The sequence below is a fragment of the Onychomys torridus genome, chromosome 8 (assembly GCF_903995425.1).
Source record: "Onychomys torridus chromosome 8, mOncTor1.1, whole genome shotgun sequence".
Classification (NCBI taxonomy): Eukaryota; Metazoa; Chordata; class Mammalia; order Rodentia; family Cricetidae; genus Onychomys; species Onychomys torridus.
Genome location: NC_050450.1, coordinates 107,243,531 through 107,270,432, shown reverse-complemented (window position 1 = coordinate 107,270,432; position 26,902 = coordinate 107,243,531). Strand labels below are relative to the sequence as shown.

Sequence of the window (26,902 nt, the reverse complement as noted above, 5' to 3'; positions counted from 1 at the left end):
AGCTGGCTACACAGTGGCTTGCAACCACAAGATCTCCAATGGCTCAGACAGTCAGCCCTCACATTAGGCTGTCTCCTTACCTAAGCCACTGTTCCATGGGTGACACACAGGGTACAGGAGGCCCTCGTGGCATCAGGACCCTGACCTTCAGACACCTTTGATTAGAACTGGCCCTCCCAATTCCAAGACCAAACCACGACTCTGCCAAGTCAACACGCAGTCTTGGCAGTCTGCACTGCCACACCCAGCCTTCCTCAGCCGTCTGAGCCAGACACTGAGTGTGGTGGTGACTCAGGAGCATAAAGCCTGGGGGAGGAAGGGGGTGATTGAGCAACTGTGTTCTCAAGCTACCTGCTCAGTATCCAACCCGGCTGTTTCCTCCTTCTTCCTCTTGCTGGGAGGGCACTGAGCACCTTCTGGGCCACCAGCTGTGTCCTCTGAAGCATCTACAAAAACCTCTGGGTCCACTTCCTGTTGAGACACGACCCGCTTCACACAGGGGAGGGTTACACTCTGCTCTGCTCCGGCGAGATCCTCAGGAGCCTCCATCTCAGTGAAGGCCCAGGAGGGCCACCTCCTAGCAAGGAACAAGCCAGCTCTCCAGCACCTTTGAGTCTCAAGCCAATGGCAGAAAGTGTGGGGCCTGAGGAAGGGCTCTGTGGGTGTTCAGAACAAGTCTGCCATGGTGCACTGATGGGCAGGTACTCCAACCTCCAGTACAAGCAAGCTTAGGCATGGTCCCAAGGGCTTTCCTCTGCTACAGGTGGAATACTTCAGGGACACTGGGTGGAGTACAGTCACTAAAGAGCTAAGCCAGGCATCCAGAATCTGGCCTCTCAGCAGACACACAGACCCCATACCTCCCTCCCAGCCAGCACCCCTACTACTTCACATGGCGCAGCCTAGAAAGAAGAGGGCTCTGCCACACAATGCACCTGGCACCACTAGGTCTCTCCTTCTCTTCCTGAAAGACGTACAAACCCACTAACCTGAGAGGAAGCAGAAGATCAGCAGAGCACCCTGTTAGCATGGAGAAGCTACCACAGAAAAGACAGAGTGGAAGCAGGTCGCTTCATGCCACCCACTGGCTCCACTAGCCTTGAAGGTTCCCCTATCCTCAGCATGGAAAGATCAATGGTGCTGGGGTGGGGCTGCCCAGTAGCTCCCAATTTTGGCTTCTGAGGCCATCTCTCCTGGCACCCGTCTCAATGCACTGCTGAAGCATCACACTGCACTTACAGCCACTCTTTGAAATGTACTTGCATGTGAAGGATCACAGAATGTTGGAACACGAAAAAGGCCCCAGATGATGCCATTAGCATTCACGTATGTGCTTTCTACCCAGTTCATGCATTTTAGGCATTTGTGTTAGTATTAGTTTTGGGGTTTTGTTTTGGTTTGGTTTGGTTTGGTTTTTGGTTTTTTGAGACAGGGTTTCTCTGTAGCTTTGGAACCTGTCCTGGACTAACCTGTCCTGGACTAGCTCTGTAGACCAGGCTGGCCTCGAACTCACAGAGATCCGCCTGCCTCTGCCTCCCGAGTGCTGGGATTAAAGGTGTGCGCCACCACCGCCTGGCATAGTAGTATCTTTTTAAAGACTTGTTTTTGTTTTTAATTGTATGTAGGGGAGATGAGTGCAGGTGCCTGCAGAGGCCAGAAGAGGGCATCAGATCCCCTGGAGCAGGAGTTACAGGTGGTTGTGAGCTGCAGGATGCGGGAAATGCATGGGTCCTCTGGAAGGACAGCAAGTGCTCCTCTCTCCCTCCCTCTCCCTCTCTCTCCCTCTCTCTCTCTCTCTCTCTCTCTCTCTCTCTCTCTCTCTCTCTCTCCCTCCCTCCCTCTCTCCCTCTCAAGATTTATTTATTTATTTATTGTGTATACAGTGTTCTGCCTGCGTGTATACCTGCAGGCCAGAAGAGGGCGCCAGATCTCATTACAGATGGCTGTGAGCCTCCATGTGGTTGCTGGGAATTGAACTCAGGCCCTCAGGAAGAACAGCCAGTGCTCCTAACCTCTGAGCCATCTCTCCAGCCCCAAGTGCTCTTCTCTTAACTGCCAAGCAGATTCTTCTCTCTAGCCCCTCCATTCCCCCCTCCCCCCGGAGCTGGGGTCTGAACTCAGGGCCTTGCACTTGCTAGGCAAGCGCTCTACCACTGAGATAAATCCCCAACCCAGCCCCTCCATTTTAAAGTGACCAATTCCATGATATTCTGCAGTCATGGTGTTGGTGGTTACCACCTCTAATAGGTTCCCGTTCTCATCACCCCAAAGGTGCAACTCCTACCAGACCATGCCCCTCCCCTTACCCAGACACAGGCAATACTAATCCCTCTTCCTGAGGATGTGCCTACTTCCTAGTTCACATACCTGGAATCCTGCAGTCACAGTGTTGTTACACACACACTGTTTTACTGTTTGTGGTGCATACTGGCCAGGCACTTTCCCTAGGCTGCACCTCCAGCCTGGTTATCTTTCTAGAACAGCTTCATTGTTCTCTCTCATTTTGGATATCCCATCCTACTGCCTTTGGGACTCCATGGCTAGAAACCAAGGATCCCTTGCATGTGGCAGGTTGCTCACCGACTGCTTCAACATTCCCGTGAGTCTGGTTTTTGTTGGTTTGGTTATAATGTGTCCTGAAGTGAAGTGAGTTCATCTTATTCAGCATGTGTTGAGCTTCTTGGATGAGTGGACTGATTTTGAAATTTTAATCTATTATGACTATTGTTATTATTCTATTATTTTATATGTGTAGGTATTTTTACTGCATGTATGTATTTGCACTACATGTGTGCCTTGTACCCATAGAGGCCAGAAAAGGGTGTCCCTAGAACTGAATTACAAACAGTTGTGAGCTACCATGTGCATGCTGGGATTGAACCTGGGTCCTCTAGAAGAGCTGCAAGTGACTTATCAGCTGAGACACATCACCAGCCACCAGATGATTTGTTTGTCTTGTTTTGTTTTTTTGAGACAAGGTTTCACTTTGTAACTCTAGCTGTCCTGGAACTTGCCCTGTAGACTAGGCTAGCCTCAAACTCACAGAGATCTGCCTGCCTCTGCCTCTCAGATGCTGAAATGGAAGGTGTGCCGCCACACACCACTTAAGATTGAGTTTTTAGGAGCAAGGGGAGCACTCCTCCACTGCTGGTGGGAGTGCAAACTTGTACAGCCACTTTGGAAATGAGTATGGCAGTTTCTCAGAAAATTGGGACTCAATCTACCACAAGACCAATCCTAGTCATATACCCAAAGGATGCTTAATAAAATACCACAAGGACACATGCTCAACCATGTTCATTCATAGCAGCATTATTCGTGAGAGCCAGAACCTGGACACACCCTAGATGCCCCTCAACTGAAGAATGAATTTTTTAAAAAAATGTGGTACGTTTACACAATTACTCAGAGGTTAAAAAAACAAAAAACAGAAAACAACAACATCATGAAATTCGTTGGCACATGAATGGAACTAGAAAAAAAAAAATCATCCTGAGTGAGGGACCCAGACCCAGAAAGACAAACATGGTGTGTACTCACTTGTAAGTGGATACTAGATGTAAAGTAAAGGATAACCAGGCTACAACCCACAGCCCCAGAGAGACTAGGTAACAAGGAGGACCCTAAGAGGGACACATGGATTTCCCTGGAAAGAGGAAATAAATGGGATCTCCTGTGTAAACTGGGGGAGGGGGCTTGAGGGAAGGGGCTTGAGGGAGGGAACATAAGGGATCACTGGGTTGGTCGAGTCGGGGGCAGGACTGAGGGAGAGAGCAATGAGAGATCTTGATAGAGGGGCCATTGTGGGGTTAGGGAGAAACCTGGTGCCAGGGAAACTCTCAGGAATCCACAAGGATGACCTCAGCTAAGACTCCTAGCAACAGTGGAGAGGGTGCCTGAACCTGACTTCTCCTGTAATCAGATTGGTGACTGCCCTAATTGTCAACAGAGCATCTTCATCTAGTAACTGATGGAAGCAGATACAGAGATCCACAGCCAAGGAGCTCCAGGAGTCCAGTTGACAGGGAAGGAGGAGGGATTGTATGAGCAAGAGGGGTGTGTGTGTGTGTGTGTGTGTGTGTGTGTGTGTGTGTGTGTGATGATCATGATGGGGAACCAGGCGGTGGTGGAACACATCTTTAATCACAGCAGAGGCAGGCGGATCTCTGTGAGTTCAAGGCCAGCCTGGTCTACAGAGTGAGTTCCAAGACAGGCCCAAAGCTACACAGAGAAATCTTGTTTTGAAAAACAATAAATAAATAAATAAATAAAAATAATTTTTTTTTAAAAAAGATCATGATGGGGAAACCCACAGAGACAACTGACCCAAGCTCATGGGAACTCATGGATGCTCAACCAAAAGCTGGGGAGCCTGCATGGGACCGACCTAGGCCCTTTACATGTGGATAACAGTTGTGTAGCTTGGTCTGTTTGTGGAGCCCCTAACAGTGGGATCAGGACCTGTCCCCAGCACATGAGCTAGCTATTCGGGACCTATTCTCCATGCAGGAATGCCTTGCCCACCCTTGATGTGGGGGGGGCTTGGTCTTGCCTCAGTGTGATATGACATGCTTTGTTGATTCCTGTGGAAGGCCTGTCCCTTTCTGAAGGGAGGAGTGGAAGTGGGGGTAAACAAGAGGTGGAGGAGGGACAGGAAGAGAGGAGGGAGGGGAAACTTGTTGGTATGTAAAATAAATGAAAAGTTTTAATAAACAAAAGATTGAGGGGCTGGGGAGATGGCTTAGTGGTTGGGAGCATTGGCTGCTCTTTCAGAGGACCTGGTTTCAATTCCCAGCACCCACATGGCCGCTTAGAGCTGTGTGTAACCTCAGGTTCAGGGGACCTGATACCCTCACATGGTCATACATATAGGCAAAACATCAGTGCTCATAAAATTAAAACTTTTTTTTTCTTTTTTCTGGAGCTGAGGACTGAACCCAGGGCTTTATGCTTGCTAGGCAAGCGCTCTACCACTGAGCTAAATCCTCAACCCCTAAAACATTTTTTTAATTGAGTTTTTAAAATCAAATTTGTGAAGTTTTTTTTTTTCTTTTTTTTCCCAGAGCTGAGGACTGAACCCAGGGCCTTGCGCTTGCTAGGCAAGCACTCTGTCACTGAGCTAAATCCCCAACCCCAAATTTGTGAAGTTTTTGACAATGATTCCTTTAGCTACTTTCTTTCCTCTAATTCTGAAATATAAATTAAAATCTTTTATTTTATTTATTTTATTTTTTTTAAAGATTTATTTATTTATTATGTATATAGAAGAGGGTGCCAGATCTCATTCAGATGGTTGTGAGCCACCATGTGGGTGCTGGGAATTGAACTCAGGACCTCTGGAAGAGCAGTCGGTGCTCTTAACCTCTGATCCACCTCTCCAGTCCTGATTTTATTTTTTATATAGTCTTATGCTGTGGAATAATCCTGTACACTGTGAATATGTCTTACTCTCATTGGCTAACAAAGAAGCTGATTAGCCTATAGCAAGGCAGGATAAAGTTAGGCGGCACAATCAAACAGGATGCTAGGATGAAGAAGGGTGGAATCAGGGAGTCACCAGCCAGATGTACAAAATGGGATAGAGGTAAAAGCCACATGCCTCAGGGCAGAACATAGATTAATAGGAATGGGTGTAAGCGCTAGTTAGTAACAAGCTTGAGCTATTGACTGAGCATTTACAAGTAATATTAAGCCTCTGAGTGATTATTTGAGAGTGCCTGTGGGCCAGGAAAACTCTGCCTACAGTCTTACTCAGCTACTGTGTACCTGGGGCTGATCTGGAACTCACCATCCCATCTCTTCCCAAACACTGGAATGAAGGCATGTCCACCACACCCAGCTGCTAATGGACCTGTGGTTGGGGGACTTTGGAGACAGGTTGAGACAGAGTCTCACTGTAGCCTAGGCTGGCCTCAAACTTACTATTATAGGCAAGGCTGGCTGTAAACTCTCCATCCTCCGGCCTCTGCCTCCTGAGAGCTGAGATCACAGGTAGACACCACCACTACACCCACGCCATAGTTTTTCCAGGCCACACTTCATGTGTGCTTGTCATACTGCAGCTTTTTAGTTATTTTGAGGCTTTTTCTGATGACAGGTACACAGCCTTTGGTTTGGACTTTTGCCTTCTGGAAGATCACATCTCTTCTTCTGAGTCTATTTACACCCTCTAGGCTCTAGAATCTAGAGTTTACTTCTGTGTTGTGTCCTCTGATAAGATCAGAACTCATGCCAGGCATGGTGGTGCACACCTTGAGAGGCAGAGGCAGGCAGATCTTCTCTGTGAGTCCCAGGATAAGGGCTGCACAGAGAAACCCTAGCTCTGTTGTGACTGAGGGTCGACCAACCCCAGGACCCAGTGAAATCACATCAGGAGACTGCCTGAGGCAGAGCAGAGTGGGCAGGAGCAGCAGGTGTGGCTCACTCACCATTTGGATGGTCCAGGGGGCATCAGACTCAGACTCCTCTGGGTTGTCCAGTTCCTTGCTGGAGCCTGGAAACCTTTCCTCTTTCAGCACGTCCCCTGGCTCAGCCCTTGCCTCTGAGGATGATGCCACCAAGAAGGCGTTGTTGTTCTCAGAATCTGCTTGGGCAGATAAAGGTAGGATCACACCAGGGAAGAGCAGCAAGTTCGGGGAAGGGCAAACAGGACCCGAGGCGGTGTGCTGTTTCTGCTCCCAGCCTTACAGGGCAGGACCAGGGATTGCAGAACCATGGAGACAAATGAGATGGGAACAAACACAACTTGATGGTCTGAACGCCCACCCACCCGCACCACCTATGCCACTGGACTCCCCAGTGCATGCAGGTTTGCCCACAGCGTGATTTGTGCCCCTTTCCCCCACCAAAACCACCCAAACTTTCTTGAGGTGGGCACCCTAGTCCAAGCACCCTTGAAGTCCAATAACAGCTTGGGGATCCCTGCTTTGCCTATCTTGTTGGGTGACACTCAGAAGCTTCAGCACAACCAATCAGACCACCTACAAATGCCCAAGGAACCAGGGGAGTCCAGCCATCATGAGACCGACAGGTAAACAAGAGTCTGCTTGGTCAGTGATTTATCTCGAAGAGCATTCCCTTGACAGCTTCAGGCTGCAGGACAAACCTAAACCAGTCTCCACCTCAACGACAGAGCTGTGGTTACCAAGGAGGACACTGGCACCAATGCCTAATCCTGAGGGCTCCCACCGGCTCCCCCAACACCCCACACACAGATTAGGCAGCTTCAAAGCCCCCAAATCCTATTAGACCAACTGTCCAACCCTCTGTGTGTTTCTCTCCTCAAATAAGTCTTATCTTCCTGTGTCGTCTGTACCCTGACTTCCTTTGCTTTACTCTCTGCTGTGGCAGAGGTCAAGGACATGGCTGCACCTAAATACAGCTCCAGAGGCAACCTCTGAGGGGTCTTCAGGCTGCCCTGAATAGAATCCCCAGCCTGAGTTCTGAGGGGTCCTCAGGCCAACAATGCCTTGTCACATGTCTCAATTCTGGTGATGTGCAGAAACACACCTATCCAGAGCTGTGTCCCACACACTCACTTCAAACCTCAAACGTGAGCCTGAATTTTATCTACAAGAGGTCTGTTTTCAAACTTGGTCATCTCTGACCTCAGACTCTCCCACACACTCCACACTGCCTGGGACCTTATCTTAGCCTGGTTTCCCAACTGCTCCAAAGGCCCCATGCTCCTGGGGACGCACTTCCTGTTCTTGTACTTCCTCCCTGAGTCCCTCCCAATCTCCCTCTCCTAACACTGTCTGCTCATGGCCATGTCCACGCAGTTTCTGGAGGGCAGGAAGGGACACATGGTTCCCGTGGGAGCCCCCAGTGCCTGGCCACAGGAGGTACTCAGGGTCTGTTGTGTAAGGATGCTCCTAACAGGCTGATGCCAAGATCATCTAAATGGCCAGGTGAGAACACTCCTTTAATCCCAGGTAGAGGCAGGAGGATCTCTCTCTGTTCCAGGCCAGCCAGGAAAAACAGTCCTCTAAATGTACATACACACATGAATATGTACATATAACAGGTCTTTCTTTGGACCGACAGCTCCCAAATAATGACACAGAGACTTCTTATTAAGTATGAAAGCTTGGCCTTAGCTTAGGCTTGTTCCCAACTAGCTCTTAAAACTTTTATTACCCATTTATATTAATCTACATTGTGCCATGTGGTTCATTACCTCACCTCAGTACCATACTTTTGTTTGTTTGTCTGCCTGTTTGTCAAGACAAGATTTCTCTGTGTAGCCCTGGCTGTCCTGGATCTCTGTAGACCAGGCTGGCCTCAACTTACAGAGATCCATCTGGCTCTGCCTCCCAAGTGCTGGGATTAAAGGTGTGCGCCACCACCACCTGGCCTCAGTACTATACTTCTAACTTCCTCCATGACTTCCCCAAAGTTCCTATCTTTCCCTGAAAGACCTGCCTATCCTCACCTGCCTAGCTACTGGCTGTTCAGCTCTTTATTAAACCAATCAGAAGGTGCCTTAGGAAGGTGAGGTAAAACCGAGACACATCTCCACACAGTGTACAAAAAGATTATCCTAACATCTCCCCCTTTCAGTCCAATAAATGGCTCTTTCTCTAACATGTACATGCATACACATGCACACACATGTGCATACACACATGCACAGACATATACATGTACACATATACATTTACAAGACACACATACAGATGTGCACACACATACAAGAAAAGGGAAAAAGCTGTGCAGTATACACAGAGTAGCTCCTACTTTTTCACAGCTGCTGTTTCATAATAAATAGGATTGTGAGCTTTCTCCATCCCACAGCTCCAGATGAAGGTGCCCTGGCTAGTCTGGCTTAGCCAAAGTCTGGCATCTCTCTAGCCTAAGAGACAAAGGACTAATAGGCAAGCACATGGACGGGCTACGGCCTCCTACTTCTGAGAGGCCAGCAGATCCAGCTATAAAGCCACCTGCCCCATCATCCAGCAGCCTGAGAGAAAGCTGCTGATAAGAAATCAGCAAGAAACCCTACACCGGAACCCCCAGACCAGAACCTGACCCCTTCTGTCCTACACCGGAACCCCCAGACCAGAACCTGACCCCTTCTGCCCTACACCAGAACCCCCAGACCAGAACCTGACCCCTTCTGTCCTACACCGGAACCCCCAGACCAGAACCTGACCCCTTCTGCCCTACACCGGAACCCCCAGACCAGAACCTGACCCCTTCTGTCCTACACCGGAACCCCCAGACCAGAACCTGACCCCTTCTGTCCTACACCGGAACCCCCAGACCAGAACCTGACCCCTTCTGTCCTACACCGGAACCCCCAGACCAGAACCTGACCCCTTCTGTCCTACACTGGAACCCCCAGACCAGAAACTGACCCCTTCTGTCCTACACCGGAACCCCCAGACCAGAACCTGGCCTCCTTCTACAGAGCAAGGAGCAGGGCAAGGACTGTAAATACCAATGAGGAACCAAGAAGCCAGCCTTCCTAAATAAAACTCAGACAGTTCAAAGCCAAGGAGGCACAAGGAACCTTCAACCCCAAAGACGCCAGGCTTCCCTGATCCAAGGAAAGGACCAGAGCCGTGCACAGCCATTTCCACTACTCAGCACCCACCTAGCTATAAGTTCTGCACTGGAGAAGGCATGGAAGGGGCACAAGGACATGAGCTTTGCGGCCAGCATCTGTCTCTAGGGGGTTGGAGAAGCTGTGGAGGCGAGGCGGGCACTCCATTTGGGGAGCAATGGCAGGTGGGCAGAAGAACCCAGGCCCAGGGCTACTGAGACAGGCCCAGTGCTGTGCATTAATTATGCTGCCTGCTGAACCTGCCAGTTCAGAATTCAGAGTGTGACAGTGCCCAGGCCAGAGCACAGGGAGGGGACTTGATGGCATTAGGTGTCCTCCTGGAGGAAGGGCCATTTGGCAACACCACTTGTTTCTGTGTGACAACTGGCAGGCTGGAAGCTGGATTCAGAAATAGCAGCAAAAAACATGGCCGGTACAGAGCCTGGGGGAGTACTTTTTCTAGAACACTATCTCTTGATAGTTGCAAAACTGGAGGTACAGACAAACTAGGGAACTTGCCCGGGCCCCTCACAGCACCAGGAGAAGCAGGGTCAGACTGTAGACACTGCCCGGGCCCCCCACAGCACCAGAAGCAGGGTCGGACCGCAGACACTGCCTGGGCCCCCCACAGCACCAGAAGCTACTTCCCACGAGCTTCAGAGGTTGGGGAAGGGGGACAGGTGCTCCAGGCTATAGAGACAAAAAGGCAAAACCAAAAGCAAATTCTACCAGGTAAGTGTTCATAGCCTGATCCAGCAACTCACCAAGGCTTACACCAGCAAAGCCAGCTCCTAATGGCCAGTCTCAGGTAGGGCACACAGTGGCGTAAAAGTTACTGTCCAACAGGACAGTGAGCTGTCCACCTTTCATTGAATCACATATGACCCCACACAGATAGCTGAGGAGCAAGCCAGACAGGTGACTTTAACTGGTATAAAATCAGCCCAGTCCCTCTCAGGGATACATTCTCTATCTGAGAATTTGCTTGCTGTGTGTCTGTCCCCTATATCTATTTTTTTAAAACCTTTTTATATTTATTTTCTTGTGTATGAAAATTTTTGTGTGCATGTATGTAAGCATATCACATATACCACATTCACATTTGGTGCCCTCAGAGGTCAGAAGAGGGTGATGGATCCCCTGAAACTGGAATTCCGAATGGTTGTGAGCCTTCATGTAGGTGTCAGGAAACAATCTGAGCCATGCCCCATCCCCCAATGGCTAGTCCTTATTAAAACTTCTATACCAATTCAGATCTGGTAAATTTTAGCCCTGCAATTTGGCTGCTCCTCCCCTGAATAGGCCTGTAGTGGTATTTGCTCCACCCATGATCTTGGGCTTTACAGACTGAAAGAGGCATACTTCATACTGTTGTACAGACCTCTTAAAAGGAAAGGAAGATGGTCACGAAGTCCCTTCTCCCTGCTTCCTGCTGTGATCGAACTACTAGGTGGATTTGCAGAGGACAACTTCAGCTGTTCCTCGGTTCTGTATTTATGAGTGTATTTCCTCAATTTATCCTAATAAATTTCCCTAATACTCCTTAAGCAGACTCCTATGGATTTCTTGAATTACAGGATCCTCTTGCACTTTCTTCCAAGCAGCTCAATAGGGCAAGTCCCTGGCCCCACCCCAGCAGCAAAGGCTCACAGGGACAGACTGCAGAAGCCCTGAACCCCGGCAAGCTAAGTCTCCTTGAGAGACTCCAGAAAAGGGTAGAGGGAAGGTCCCACAGCCCCATAACAACCCCAAATCATCGTGACAGCAGCATGGGTCTAAACGATGCCCAAGATGCATTGTGCTAAGTTAGCCCTGCTGCCAGCCCTGTGAGGCTCGAAGGACTGGCCAGGCAGTGGGTCTAGTCTCCAGGCTCGGCACCTGTGTCAGCCACCAGCTGGCATGTAGGCACCTCAGCTGGAACAAAGCTGCAGTGTTATTGCTCAGGAGGAAAAGGGTGACACTGTGACTCCAGGGATAGGCAGGGCGTCCTGAGGGTGATCAGCTCACACACATAGGAGAGGTGGTGGTTAAGGGAAGAGGCGGTCAGGAAGACGGCAAAGTCCTGAAGGTTGTCGCTAAGGACGTTGGCCCAGGAAACTGGGCAGTCACGAGATAGGCCAAACTGTCAAATCATCATGCTGAATTGTTCTGTCACAGTTATTCCCCAGAGCCTAGGACTCCTGTCAACCCTGAGTGTCAGGCCTGGGGAACCCTGGAGGGCGGAGCTAAGAAAACAAATACCAGCTACCCAGCCCCTCCCCCACTGGGAGCTGTCTGCAGGGTGTCCCTCACAGAGGCCAGGTCGTGCCTCCTTGAGTCCTGTCTGTAAGCCTCCTGGATGACCAGCAGGTACGTCAGTATCTGACTTCATGCTCTCCTTGGAGAGTGACTCACCCCACCTATGCTACCTACAATGGGTGGAGAGCCTAGGTATCCATCAGGTACCCAGAGGCAGGTAAGCTTTTTCCTTGTCCCACCACCATTGCCATTCCGGACACACATCTCAATTCACACATGTGCACAGGCCAAGACACACGCACTCACACATGCAACCACGCACACACACTCACCAGTTATGGGCATGCAGTCCTAACCTTTCTTCATTAAAAACCACATGCCCTTCATGAAAACTTGGAAAATGCACAAAATAAAAAACTCACTGCCCAGTAGTTCACTGGCACCCTCAAGGGAGCCATCCAGTATTCCAGTATCTAAGTTCAACTTCTACTTGGGTCCTGGGGACTTGGGAGAGGGGAGGTGTGGGGAGCTTACATTCTGAAGGAATCTCACAGGATACCTATACCCCTGCAGCTCATAGACAACCACAGACACACAGCACTTGAAGCCTTTACCCTCATAAAACCATTTCTGCACCATTAGGGACCTCACAGGAACCCCATCTTTACCCATAGCCCACCCACTAACGCCCAAGCATATGGGAGCCTCTTAACAGAATGTACTGGTGTCTCAGCCCCAGGATCTACCCAGCTAAGACTCCCTCGCTGCCATGTCCCTGTCTAGGCTGCTCCAGCCTTGGAAGCCTGAGCTTGCATGAGGAAGGGAGCTGAGTCCTCACATCTAGTTTCTGTTTCCTTCTTTCTGACCGAGCTGTGCTTCCTGCACACTAGCTAGCACTTTGCCCTAAGCTGTGCATACCTCTGTTTCAGTTTCCAATCTGGTAAATAGTCACAGCCCAGGGTGAGGATGTAAGGCCATGGCCAAGCCAGGCTCAGCTGCCCTTTCTACCTATACAGACAAGACTCCCTGCCCTTCCTCCACCACTCTCCACGTGCCAGGACAGCCTGGCGAGGGGTCAAGCGTAAGACATGATGGCATGTTGCAGAAATGCCACACACCCTTGCTCTCAGACACATCTCCCGGCAAATGCATTGGTTACATATTGTCAATATGCTCACCCAAAATAAAAGAACAAAGAAAGGGGCAACCATCAAATCTCAGAAGGTACATGTGCACTTGTCCCACAGCTTCATGATCATAATTGGCTACAAACCAGCCCATCTACAAACCTGTGAGTGGGGGCTCCTCCAAGGAGCCACACCAGCACCCCAAGGCTTCCTCCACATTGAAGCCAGTAAGACCTAAACCGCAGGACACAAGCTGCACAGGGTTCAAATTCTGACTATGTAACTGGGTAAGTTCTCTCTTACCAACTTGGCCAGTGTGTCTCTGTGTAGCCCTATCTGTCCTGGAACTCACTCTGTAGACCAGGCTGGCCTTGAACTCAGATCTCTCTCTCTCTCTCTCTCTCTCTCTCTCTCTCTCTGTTTTGTTTTGTTTTGTTTTGTTTTGTTTTTCGAGACAGGGTTTCTCTGTGTAGCTTTGGAGCCTGTCCTGGAACTCACTCTGTAGCCCAGGCTGGCTTTGAACTCACAGAGATCCGCCTGCCTCTGCCTCCAGAGTGCTGGGATTAAAGGCGGGAGTGGCTGCCACCACCACCATCCACCCCTGGGCTAAAAATTTTAAAAAATTGCCCAGCCATCTCTCCAGCCCCTCTGCTTTCACTTGGAATTTGGTTCTTTTAATCGGTTTGAGGATGGTGGCAGGACCTGGCTTAGGGCACAGGTTGTGACTCACAAGTTTGCTAACAGTGGTACTTCACAGTCACCTCTAAACTTCTGGACACCCACCCTCCACCTCCCAGTAGTGCTGGGACAGGACTTCCTTCCTCAGGATCCTCTCTCACCAGTGGCTGCTCGTTCCTGGAGAAAGCTCTTGCTACAAGAACTGAAACCCAAACTCACTTCTCTTTTGAAGTGTGGCAGCTCCAGCAGAACTAAACAGCCTGCTCTGAGGAAAATACCAGCACACAGGAAAGCTCTGCCACCAGTGCCCACCAGAGAGGAAAGGGACCCTACTCCATCCTGGAACCCACTGTCCCTCCCCACCTCACCTTGCACGGGGGCTGCAGGAGACAGTTTCTGGCCACACTGGCTACAGAACTTGGGTGACTCCTCTCGGGATACATGCCGGCACTGTGGACACTCCATGCTGTTATCCCCAGCCCTGCAGGAAAGAGAGGGGCGCGGGAAGCGCACTATAAACCTCAGCGTCTGTCACGTGACTGCCGCCTACTTCAGTTTCATTTTCTAGGAAAATGAAGTGCATGGGACCCAGAAGGTTCTGGGTAATCGAAACCCAGACCAGAGCTCCCTATCAGTGCTCCATTCCAAATCCAGCTCCTCCCTCAAGCAGCAATTCACAACCTCCTACTGCCCCTCCCCCTCCATTGTCCACCAACATAGCTCAAGGGAGCTCAGGGAAGGCTGCTGCCCAGAAAGGGAGACAGGGAGAGATGCTGAGTTAGGTATGCTCGGCAGAGCCCCCAACAGCTGAGGACCCTGACCTAAGACAAGGCTGGCACCCACCTGCCTCCTGACTGGAACACCTGACTCTGCTGCAGCCGGGTGCTGGGGCTGCCCTGGTGCTGTGTCTTTCACCCCGAGACAACTGAAGGTGAAGGTTGGGGCACTTTTGAGAGCATGAGGCCAACCAGCCCAGATGGTCTGGTCAGGGACAGGGTGAGAACCCTGGCTCCAGGTCACTCTAGGGAAGGCTTGCAGCAGCCCCTCTGTTCTTGGCCCTAACCTGGGAGCCTGTGGCTCAAGGGAAGAATTCCAAGCACATCAATCACTCTCACCCCTCAGGGCTAACTGCCATTGTGCACCCTGAAGGGGCAGAGGCCAAGCCAGTGGGCTCCAACCCCACCTCTACTTCCGGTACCTGCTGCCGGCCCCTCCCTTCCTGCCAACCCCTGTCCTGGCAGCCACCTTTGGGCTTGATCACAGCTAGATGGTGAGTTCTTTGGGCCTGGTTGTGAAAGTGAACTTTGTGGAAGTTCCTGGGCCCCCACCATGCCAACTCCCTCGCAAGCACCCTTAGACCCTTCACTCATTCAGACACCTTCAGTGACCCCACACTTAGGCCCTTCATCCCCCTGGAGATGGGCAGCTTCACCTGCACTCCTAGATGCTTTGTTTGGCCCTAAATAGAGGGACACGCAAAACTGGGCGTAGCTTCTCCTGCTGGCAACCCCAGGCCTGGGGAGGTGTAGACAAGATGGTAGTAGTTCAAGGCCAGCCAGGACTACAAAGGACTCTACCTTAAAACCAAAATGAAAAGAAAGCTGAAGAGGCCAAGAATATAACAAACTTGTACACGTATAGCCTACACTCATTTCTGACTGTTATTAGCACTGATAACTGCTTTGACCTTTTGCCCTGCATTCTCCCAGGCAATTTACAGGAACCAAAGACCATGTAAACATTTAAAACCAACACCCTGTTATCAGAATCCCTGAGGTCCCTCAGAGGTGCCCAGAGAGTGCTAGCTGAAGTCTTGAGACACCAAGAATCCCAGAATGTCATAGATCCTCTATTTCAGGCTCAGGTCAACATTCCTGAGCTACTGTAAGTCTCTTAGCTTCAGCTCAAGATGGCACTCCCAAGACGCTGTGGTGCCATGACACCTTAAATCCCAATATATACTCTGTGCCTTGTGTATAACCTTTGATTATAAAAAGGAGCTTGTAGCCAGGCGGTGGTGGCACATGCCTTTAATCCCAGCACTTGGGAGGCAGAGGCAGGTGGATTTCTGTGAGTTTGAGGCCAGTCTGATCTACAGAGTTCCAGAATAGACTCCAAAAGCTACACAGAGAAATCCTGTCTTGAAAAAAAGAAGCTTGGGCCAGGCGGTGGTGGCGCACACCTTTAATCCCAGCACTTGGGAGGCAGAGGCAGGCGGATCTCTGTGAGTTCGAGGCCAGCCTAGTCTACAGAGTGAGTTCCAGGAAAGGCGCAAAGCTACACAGGGAAACCCTGTCTCGAAAAACCAAAAAACAAAACAAAACAAACAAACAAAAAAAAAACCCAAAAAAACAAAAAAAGAAGCTTGTAGCCCTTTCTCGGGGCTACAGACTCAAATAATTCTCGTAGTTCTAACTAGTTAAAGCACCGCCCCCGCGGTGTTTTTGAATAGTTATTTCTGATTAATAGACTTCAGTGGTCTGTTCCCATTATTTGTGCAATTCCGGGACCCAACACAAGAGCAACTATGTATGTTTGTTTATGTTTGAGGGGATCCCACAAACTCAGAGTGGAGAAGAATGGGCACTAGAGGTTTTAGGGCCAACCTGAACTACAAGAAAGAGCAGAGGCTCAGGGCAGGGGCCATAGGGTGCTGAGGTCTGGGGAGCTAGACAAGGTGGTGGTTTTGTGCAAGTGTTTTCATGGGTAACCAATGCTATCTGCCCCAACCCTCTGTCCTTTCTAGATAGATGTAAATTTCTTTTAAGAAAGTTCAGCACACTTTTAATTCCAGCATTCTGGAGGCAGGTAGATGGCTAAGTTTGAAGCCAGCCTGGCCTACGTAGTGAGTTCCAGGACAGCGAGAGCTATTCAGAGAAAACTAGTCTCAAAAAGCCAAAAAGAGAAAAAGAAAAAAAAAAAAAAAAAAAAGGAAAAGAAAGTTCTCAAACCATAAGTTTCTTGGAGAAACTGAAACCATGCCTAAGAAGTGTATTTGGATGTGACAAATTATCTCCTACCATCACATTTTGGGGTGGTGTACCGGGAGCCAACACACCTACTAAAGTCCTCCAGTGTGGCTCAGGAAACCCCAAAGGGCTTCAGCTAAGACTAGGGACAGCTCCCCAGAAGTGACGGCCAGCATCAACGCCTCTCCGATTTAGCCAGCAAGAAGACCTTCCCGAGCCTTCGCCCTGAGACTAGACTAAGGAAACCAGGTGGGTTTGGACTTGGACATAGGGTTAGCACCGCCCACTGCTTTGCAGCAGCTCCTGCGACAGGGAGCCTCCCCAACCTCCCCGGCTCGAGGAAGATGAGCGCCCCGGGCGCAGACGCCTGGCTCATAGAAGTTCCGGCTGCAGTTTGTGAGGGCCGATTCCCAGGCGGAGCTGCAGGCCCGGGACCGCTTGGAGCTCGCGGGGATTGGGCAGGTCGAGGGCACTGTCCTTCCCAGGTTCTGGGGAGCAGGGCAGACCTAGCGTGGCCCGCGGCCCTAGAGTAGATGGGGTCAAAGGCGCAGGGCCAGACTGGACCCGAAACCGAAACTCAGAACAAGAAGGAAGTGGCGGCTGGGCGCCGGCACTGTTCCGGCAATGTGACCTCAGGGGCCATGCACAGTTGGAACCCGCTCCCCTATCAGGACCGGCGCGCTGCAAAACGGCATCTGGAGCCCCGCATGTCGCCCCCTAGGACCCTTGGCCCGTGACACCCGCCCTGCCCAGCGGAACCTTGCACCCCGGTTCCTGGGGGCTCTTGGTGTCCCTGAGACCCGCATCCCACACCCTAGACCTCGCGTCACCGCCCGGGACTTGCATCCCGCTCCTGGCCCGCACCGCTGCCCGGAACCTGAAAGCTTCTGGTTCGCACCTGCAGAGCCCCTGCGCCCGCGCTGCCCGGCAGGCTCGCGCGCCCTGGTGCGGAATCACAGGGCCGACGCCGCCCCTTTGCCTCCCTGGCGCGCAGCCTGGCCGGAATTCCCCGCCCGGTGGCGCCGGACTAGCTTGCCTTCCTGGAGGCGACTACAGCCGCGGCGTGCCCACGGCCTTTGGAATCTCACTCAAATTCTCACCAGGGTTTCCCGGAGTGCCTCCCCCCCCCCCCCCCGCCCAACCACAGTGGCCCCGGGAGACTGGGAAAGCACTGACAGGTACGAATCTCTAGCTCCAGACTCCCAGCACCTTGGACAGTGTCCAGGACCTAGCCCACTTGAGGTCACCCTCAGGACCTGAAAGACGTCAAGAGACCGCTCATCTACAGGTCTCTGGATGCAAAGTGGAGATCACCAACCCACCACCTGGAGGTCCACCAAGGCCACTGGCAGTAGCCATTGCTAGTGAATGACCACACCAGCAACGTCGTGTCCCCCACTCTCAAAGCTTTAAGTATTAGCAAGTGTGGGCAGCCAAGCATTCAAGCGCACGAGCCTGTGGGGCCATTCCCATTCAAATGACCACAGCAGCTGAAGATGACCTGGTGCTGGGAATGGAACTCAGGGCTTCTGGTTGCTAGGCCAGCACAGTAGCAACTAATCTAAGTTGCTCTCCCTTCCCGCGGCTCTCTGAACCCTTCTAGCCACAGTGCCATATCTTCTCATCTCAGACCTGTCACAGCCCTCACCTCCAGATTTGAAAAAAAAAAGTTTTTATTGCATTTATTTATGTTAGTGTGTGTGAGCCACAGCATATACATGGAGCTCAGAGGACAGTTCTCTAGAACTGCTTTGTGGCTTGCTTTGTTCCTTAGTGTCTTTCTTTAGACTTGGAGATCTCCCTCTCCCCCCATCCTCTCTGAGGGGTTGAATGGGAATGGCCCCATAGGCTCATGTATTTGAACACTTGGCCCCAGCTGATGGAGCTGTTTGGGAAGGACTAGGAAGTCTGGCATTTTTGGAGGAGGGGAGTCACTAGGGGCAGCTTTGAGGTTTTAAAAGCCCATTCCATTCCCAGTGTTCTCTCTGCCTCCTGCTCTCACATCTCCATGTGAGCTCTCAGCCACTGCCTCTGTGTCCTGGCTCTAACATCATAAGTCCTCTGGAACCCATACGCCCTTTTAAACTGTTTCTTTGTAAGTCCTGTTCTATCACAGAATAGAAAAGTAAGATTTCTCAATCATTCATCAGCTCCTGAGAAATGAGCCTTAGGGGAGGGTGTGGTGCCCTGGGCTGTCCTCCTGGTGCTGGAGGACTCCACTAGGCCCTTTGCTTTCCTCCCTTGTTGGAGACAATGACAGCAAGAGCCTTTGGCTAAGAACCTGACTACTTGCTGGAAAAGCCCCCTTCCCCTTCCCCCATGACTGTCTTATGTAATACAGAACAGCCCCTCCAGAAAGCTCCCTTCCCACTGGGGGAGGCAGAGGGAGGGACCCTGTGTGAAGACCAGAGAGATGCCGTGCCAAATAGCTGCCTGGGGGTACCTTTTTGCTTTGCCTGGATCAACTCTCAGATGGACAAGAGATGGCTCTCTCAGGGTTAGGGTTTCTAGAGGCCCACGTGTGTTCTCAAACCCAGAAGCTGAGGCTCCACCCTTGAGAATCAGAAGCTTACACACCAAGCATTGGGCTGGAGGCTGTTGATCATGGCATTCAAGGCAGAGGCTTGCAGAGCTCTGATTCAGGGGCTGCAGTGACAGCTGGGGTGTCAGCACTCAGCGCTTCACTCTCTGCAGCTCTCTGGCAGCCCTTGACGTCTCTCAGTCTGCTCCCACCTCGCACTTGGTCATCTTCCAGCTCCGTCCTGTCATTCGCCTCCTCAAAACAGTGAAACCCTGGTGCTGTCTGCCTTCCTGAACTCTCTGAACCGTTTGGCTGCCCCTAGTACCACAGCTCAGAACTGTAAGAACAAGAACCAGGCCCTGAGCTCCTTAGTCCATGCTGGCTCTCTGGGACTGTAGCAGCCGCCGCCATGTTGCAGCTACTAGAACCCGAAGCCCCAGTATTTTCCTGCAATCAGAACAGCCAGCCTTATTAAAGCCAAAGACCACAGGCAGGCTGAGCCAGCTTGAAAGAAACCTTTGTTAGAGCCATGTTGCAACACGGGGTGGGGGGGTGAGGGGTGGGGGTGGGTGAGCATGCTGGAGAAAACCTCCTAACTAACCCAGAAATAAGTCAAGGCAAGCAAACCACTTTCACAACTAGAAAGGGGCACAGAACACCTGTGAGGGACTCTGTGTCCCCACCAGTCACTGCACACCATCCAATCTGCCAGTCACTGGCCTCACATGAGGGCCAAGTAAGTCACTTGACAGAAACTACAAATAGACTAGACACATGGGGGAAAGACGCTCAGTTGAGAAATTGCCTCCATTAGATTGGCCTGGAGACACTGAATGAAATGGATGCAGTATAGAAACCAAAGTAGCTGCTCCGTGGGAAAAGGGAGAGGTTTATTCCAAACCACCAAGGCTGTCTCTCATTGAAGCAGATAGAAGCAACTGGGGGAAATTTCCAGAATTTTAAGGGAAGTGGTAGCTGGGAGGAGGGGAATCTGTAAACTGGGGAGAAGGGCTTTGAAGTGTGTAACAGGAACTAGTTGAGTATCTATGGATTGAAGGGGCATAGAACCTGTTGTTGACCTTCATATGCTAATAGGTACCTCAGGCATATGTTAATGGAGAGCCAGAGGCCCTTCTTTGTCAGAGATAAGGAGAATGCTTCCTTTTAGCAAGTAGAAGCTATTCTCCCAAGTTTGGGGTGAGGTGAGGGTGCGGTAGGTGCTGGCTTTGGTCCAAATGCCTAACTTGAGGGATTTCTTGGGACCAGACTTGTCTGGGAGGCATTTTCTTGAATGACTAAGTGGAAGGGCCCAGACTACTGTAGACAGTGCCACACCTAGGTAGGTGGTCCCAGGTGGAATAAGAGAGCAGGCTGAGCAAGCCACAGGGCTGAGCAAGCCACGGGGAGTAAACCAGAGAGCTGCACCCCTCCACGGCCCCTGCTTTAGTTCCTGTCTGGAGTTCCCACTCTGACACTCCTCAGTATATCCTGACCCAAGAGCTGAAAGACAAATGTGCCCTGTTCTTTAGGCTGGTTTGGTTGTGAGGTTTACCACAGCAATAGAAAACAAATTAGGGCAGAGACCTTTTGCAAATCACAGCTTTCTGTTGGGGTCCTGGGGGAAGTGTATCCCATCCCCAGACTGGCTGTAGTGTATGCAGAGGCATCTAGAGAAGGCTGCACAGTGTCTTAAACTGTGGGTCATGACCCCAGATGGGGGGATCCTCATGATTAAATGTGGGGTTGTGAAAAGTTGGGCAACTGTAAGGGTTTACAAGTTCACACTCACCAAAATTTAATAAAAAACAAATGGATAATAAATCTGAGGTGCTTTTGGCAAACCTACAGCCAAATGCATCTCATGACTTCACTGTACCCGGGTTCTGAACATGCACTAGGCATGCTATCACACCCCACAGTGCCAACCAACCCCCCAGAAACATCTTGGCTCAGATCCCAGGCTACTGCACCTTCGGAATGGCAGTGTTTTAAATACTAAGTTTTCTTTATGGAAACATAATGTCCACCTCAGAGAACACAGATTCTTGTGTGGGTGGGTGCGTTGGGAAGGTGGAGATCCCAAGGGTTTGCTGGCTGGTTAGCTTGGCCTAACTCGTCAGCCCCAGGTCACAGTGAGAGAGCTTGTTTCAAAACACCAAGTGAATGGCAACTGAGCACCATCACCGAAGTTATGCTCCCCACTCTGCCCAGGGACATCTGGCTTTCTTTGACCTGATCTTGAGGGAGGATAGACACTTGGGGACTAGAGGGCTGAAGAGCTGCCTCTGTGGTTATGGACACTCTCTGCTCGTGCAGGGCCCCAAGTTTCACTTCCAGAACTCATGTGGCAGCTCACAAAGTTCTGTGACTTTAGTTTCAGGGGCTAACACTCTTCTGGCTTCTGTGGACATGGCATGCACATGGTGTACATACATACATGTTGGTAAAACACCCATACACATAAAATGAAAATGAATCTTAAAACAAACAAAGGAGTCATTGTGAGCATGTCTTTCATATCAATCCCTTGAAGGCAGAAGCAGGCAGATCTCTGTGAGTTCAAGGCCAGCCTGGTCTACAGAGGGAGTTCCAGGACAGGCACCAAAACTACACAGAGAAACCCTGTCTGTACAACCAAAAAGAAAGAAATTTGAGTAATATTAAGGTGAGGTGGAGGATAAGGCCCTCTCTCTGGTCTGGTCTATGCCTCTCACATGCTAAGAGTTTACAAAGCGGAAGAACATTCCTGCTCTGAGAGATGACTGAATTCCTGTTCTCAGAGATCACCTTGTTGGAATATCACACCAGAATGTGCATCTTAACCCTGTGACCTTCGGTGTTTATTTGTTTGTAGGCAGGGACTCACTGTGTATCCCTGGTTAGCCTGGAGCTCCTTAGATAGCCCAGGATAGATCCTTCTTGTAATCCTCCTGCCTCTGCCTCTGAGCACTGAGATTACAAGCATGCTTGCTGTATCTTGCTTCTGCTTTTGATGTTTACCCTATGAGCTCTTCCTTCCCATCTGTAAGCTTGTACAGTACACCACCCAAAACTCCTCAGGATCTCATGTACCCAAGGACATCCCTTCACAAACTGCCTACAACTGTAGCTGTAAACACACCACGCACGCACGCACGCACGCACGCACGCACGCGCGCGCGCGCACACACACACACTTGCACTTCAGTCTTTCCTCCTGCTGACCTGGCTCTAGAGAGAAGCACCTAGCCCTAATCCATCCTTTGTTTAGCAGATACCCTTTGTTTCTCTTGTCGGAGAGTCTCCCAAGGATACAAAGGCCTATGCAAAACCTGGTTCAGGAAACCTGGTTAACCATGGTACCTGATAAACGAGGAATCTGCACTTGGCGTTGTATCTTTGGGAGCGCCTTTCAGGTTGTATTGAACATATGAAAATCCACTGAGTAAACTGTAAATACAGAGAAAAATTAAAACGCCTTGGATGAAGGGAAAGTTCTTCAGTCCTTAGAGGCTGGACCCCCTGCAGCATTCTTAAGGTGCCTCTGAGTTTTCTCCCCACAGATCCATGTGAACCCACACACCCATGCCACGACATTTCCAGACACAAGTGTTTCACTATGAAACAGACCTGGCTGTCTTGGTACTCACTCTGTAGACCAGGCTGGCTTTGAACTCACAAGAGATCTATCCGCCTCTGCCCTCCCAAGTGCTGGGATTAAAGGCTTGAGCCACTACTGCCCAGCTCCTATTTTTTGTTTTTTAAAGATAGGGTCTTCCTATGCAGCTCTGGCTGGCCTAGAATTCAACAGAGATCAGCTGCTGCCTCCCAAGTGCCAGGGTTAGATGTGTGGCACCACTCCAGGCTCCTTTCTTAATAAACTGTAACTTTGTTTCAGGCTGACACCTCTGGAATACTCTGCTGCAGTGTGGATAACAAGGTGTAGGCAAGTCTCCGAGGTTCTGCAGCTGCTTGGCCAGAGCAGGAGGGAGTACTCAAGGCCTTTTCCCTGTGTGGGGGCATTTGCCAAAGGAGGAACTGACTTCACTGTGTAGCTGCCTGACTACAGGAAGCACTCGGACAAGGGTTTCCTGTGCAGCTCCTTGGTAGCGTGCTCTGCTTTCCACGTGCAAGCTCCTGGGCTCAGCCTGGGCTCCACAGAAGGAAAAAAACAGGGCAAAACAACCAGCTGGAGTCAGGCTTGAAACAATGTTGTTAGGGGCTGGGGAGATGGCAATGTGGTTTAGGATGCTTGTCCTTGCTGAGGATCTGGGCTCCATTCCAAGCATGATGGTTCACAAACTCTCTAACTCCATTAATAGTTCCAAGGGATCTATTGCCCCTCTTCTGACCTCCATGGGCACCAGGCATACATACATGCATGCAGGCAAAATATTCAAATACATAAAATATTTGAAGAACGCAAAAGTGGGATTGTTAGAATTTCTTCCCAGGATAGATGTAAACGACTCCCTTTCCTGCTAAGGTCCCAGCGACAAACTGGCATAGGATCCCACCCAAGTTCACTCTGGGGACCAATGACGGGTTACCTCAGGGGGGGTGGGTACCCCCTACAAAGACACCAGAAAGTCTTTACCCAGCAAGGAAGGTGGCTTTCCAGTACTCAAACCCACAGCACCCTCCCCGAGCTAGCATTCCCTAGCATGCAGAGGCAGGAGGATCACAAGTATGATGCCATCATGGTCCAGATAACAGTATCCTGTCTCAAAATATAATACAATAAAACAAAACCCCCATGGCTGTGGACATGATTCAGCATGAAGCTGCCTTGCATTGAGGAGATTACATACAAGAAAAGGCTTTAAAAATTCCAATTACACAAAAAACAGGTTAATTTTATTATTGGGGAATTTTGAAACAATCCACATGAAAATGTTATAGCCCATCACCCTTACGAAAGTCAACTGAGAGCACAAGGAGGCCTTTATTGTGGCCTGTGGCCAAGAGTGGACAAGTACCAAGGCTCAGGGTATTTTTACTTGTTTCTTGGGGAGCCTGCCACCCAGCTCCCAAATAAATCACACAGAAACTTATTTATGAATGCCCAGCCTTAGCTTCGCTTAGTTTCTAGCCAGGTTTCCTTAACTTAATGGATCCCATTTACCTTTTGCCTCTGGGCTTTTCCGACCTTACTTACTCCAAGGCTGGCAGTGTAGCTGGGTGACTGGCCCTTGAGGTCCTCCTCCTTCTCTGGCTGCTAGATCTTCTTTTTCTCTCCTCCCAGATTTTCCCTTCTATATATTCTCTCGGCCTGACAGCCACATCTATCCTTTCTCCTACCTCATTATTGGCCACTCAGCTCTTTATTAGACCATCAGGTGTTTTACACAGGCACAGTAACACAGCTTCACACAGTTAAACAAATGCAACATAAACAAAAGTAACACACCTTAAAATGATATTCTACAACACAGGGGTACAACATTATTAAAGGCCAACGACCCTGATAACATCAATCTTAGATCAGGGTAACCAGAGTCACCTTGTAGTATTCATTCATTTATTTGTTTGTTTATTTATTTATTTGGTTTTTCAAGACAGAGTTTCTTTGGCTGTTCTGAAACTCACTTTGTAGACTAGGCTGGGCTCGAGCTCACTAACTGCCTGCCTCAGCCTCCCGAGTGCTGGGATTAAAGGTGTGCACCACCACTGCCCGGCACAAATTATACCTCTTTTCTACATTTTTCTTTTCTTTTCTTTTCTTTCTTCTTCTTCTTCTTCTTCTTCTTCTTCTTCTTCTTTCTTTCTTTCTTTCTTTCTTTCTTTCTTTCTCTTTTTTGGTTTTTTGTTTGTTTGTTTGTTTTTCCGAGACAGGATTTCTCTGTTTAACTTTGTGCCTTTCCTGGATCTCACGTAGACCAGGTTGACCTCAAACTCACAGAGATCCACCTGCCTCTGCCTCTTGAGTGCTGGGATTAAAGGCGTGTGCCACCACCTCTTTTAACAGTTTGTAGTTACTGAGTTAAGTGTGGTGGCTCTCATCCCTAATCCCAGGTACTAGAAGCCTGAGGTAACAGGATTACCTGCAGTCTTAAGCAATACAGGGAAGGCCTGCATACAAACACGTAAATAATGAGTTGTGACTGGCCCTCTCACATGACCCTCAGCTCTATGCTTGGGCTTCCAGACTCTGCAACTCACCTCCTGCCCTTTTCCAGTGTGTCATTGTCCTTTAGGCAAGACAGACAGAATCCTTGTGCTGATGCTCTCCTTGGCAATCACAGAGACCTTGGTTTCCTGGGGCCGACGTAGCTCTGGGGAGAGAAACGAAGAGGCTGTGTTGCCCGGCTGTTCTGGGGGCTAGAAGTGCAGTCAGGATGCGGGTGGGGTCAGTGCCTTCAGAGGGGCTGAGAGAGAGCTCCCCCTTGTCTCCCCTGGCTTCTGAAGGTTTGGTGGTTGTATCAGTCAGGGTTCTCTGGAGTGACAGAACTTATAGAATGAATATATATATTTATACATATGAGATTTATTAGCAAGACTTACAGACTGTGGTCCAGTGAATCCAACAATGGCTGCCTAGGAATGGAAAGTCTAAGAATCCAGTAGTTGCTCAGTCCAGGAGGCTGAATGGAGTCCTGTCTCAGCTGGTCTTCAGTTTTCCCACAGAATCCCAAAGAATTAGGCTCTAATGCCTGTGAATGAATGGACTGGCCAGCAAGAGTGAGAGAAGGCAGAGAGCAGAAACTTCCTTCTTCTATGTTGACAATGGACTAAACCTCTGAATTCTAAGCCAGCCCCAGTCAAATGGTTTCCTGTATAAGAATTGCTGTGGTCATGGTGTCTCTTCACAGCAAGAGAACCCCAAACTAAGCAGAACTTGGTACCAGGGAGTGGGGTATTGTCATGTTTACACCAGACCACACTTTTGTTTGGAAGAATATGGAACACTTTGGGACTTTGGACTTAAAAAGGAACTGAACACTTTAAGTGGGGCTTAATGGGCCATACTAGTAGGAGCATTGAAGACAGTGGTGCTGAGGGTGATTTGTACTGTGGAGGTGTGGCTCAAGAGGTTTCAGAGGAGAAGAATATTAGTATGTGGCCTAGAGACCAATCTTGTGATATTTTGGTGAAGAATATGGCTGCTTTCTACCCTGGTTCAAAAATCTGCCTGAGTCTAAAGTGAAGAGTTATGGATCAACAGCTTTGGTAGAGGACAGTTCCAGGTAGCCTAGTCTTGACTATGTCTCTTGGGTATTAGTGGCCATGCTTATGCAGATTTATAATGAAAAGGAGCAAGCTGAAAGAGGAAAAAAATACAAAATGTAGAGTTTGAGGAGCCAAAGGGCACCAGGAAGTGAAATGGAGCTAACTCCTGTGTTAAGAAGATAAAGAGATTAAAGAAAAGCCTAGCCAGGTATGGTGGTGCACACCTTTAATCCCAGCATTGGGGAGTCAAAGGCAGGCAGATTCCAGGGTTCAAGGCCAGCCTGCTCTACAGATGGAGTTCCAGGGAAGTCAAGCTTAGGCAGTGAAGGAAACCATCAAAACACAAAGTTGGTGGAAATGTATTTGAACAAGGGGAGGCATATTCTAGCCCTAGCAAGTAGCAGAATTTGGCAGCTTAGCCACGTGGTTCTGGTTTTAGAGTCAAGGATACAATAAAGTGGTTATGGAATACCCTTCCAAGACTGAGGAAAACTTCTGAGGCCAGGCATGTGCCGGGGTGTTCCTGAATGGAGGCACAGAGAGACCATTGTGTGAAGCTGTGAAGGTGAAGTCTAGATTGCTTTGGAGACCCCAAGATGTTGGAGATTCCAGAGTCATAGGATTCCTATCAAGGAAAGCTGCTAACAGGGAGTCAAACCAGCCCAAGAGAGAG

The 26,902-nt window shown here is 49.9% G+C and overlaps 1 protein-coding gene across 1 annotated transcript in view; it reads right to left on the bottom strand.

Moving 5' to 3' along the window:
• Window positions 1-14,064, bottom strand: part of Rnf213 (ring finger protein 213) — a 99,806-nt gene extending 85,742 nt beyond the window's left edge. Inside the window, 2 exon segments of the mRNA XM_036196012.1 lie at window positions 6,429-6,583; window positions 13,959-14,064. Coding sequence (XP_036051905.1) covers window positions 6,429-6,583; window positions 13,959-14,055 — 252 coding nt within the window. The 5' untranslated portion in view covers window positions 14,056-14,064.
• Between the last annotated feature and the right edge of the window lie 12,838 nt (window positions 14,065-26,902).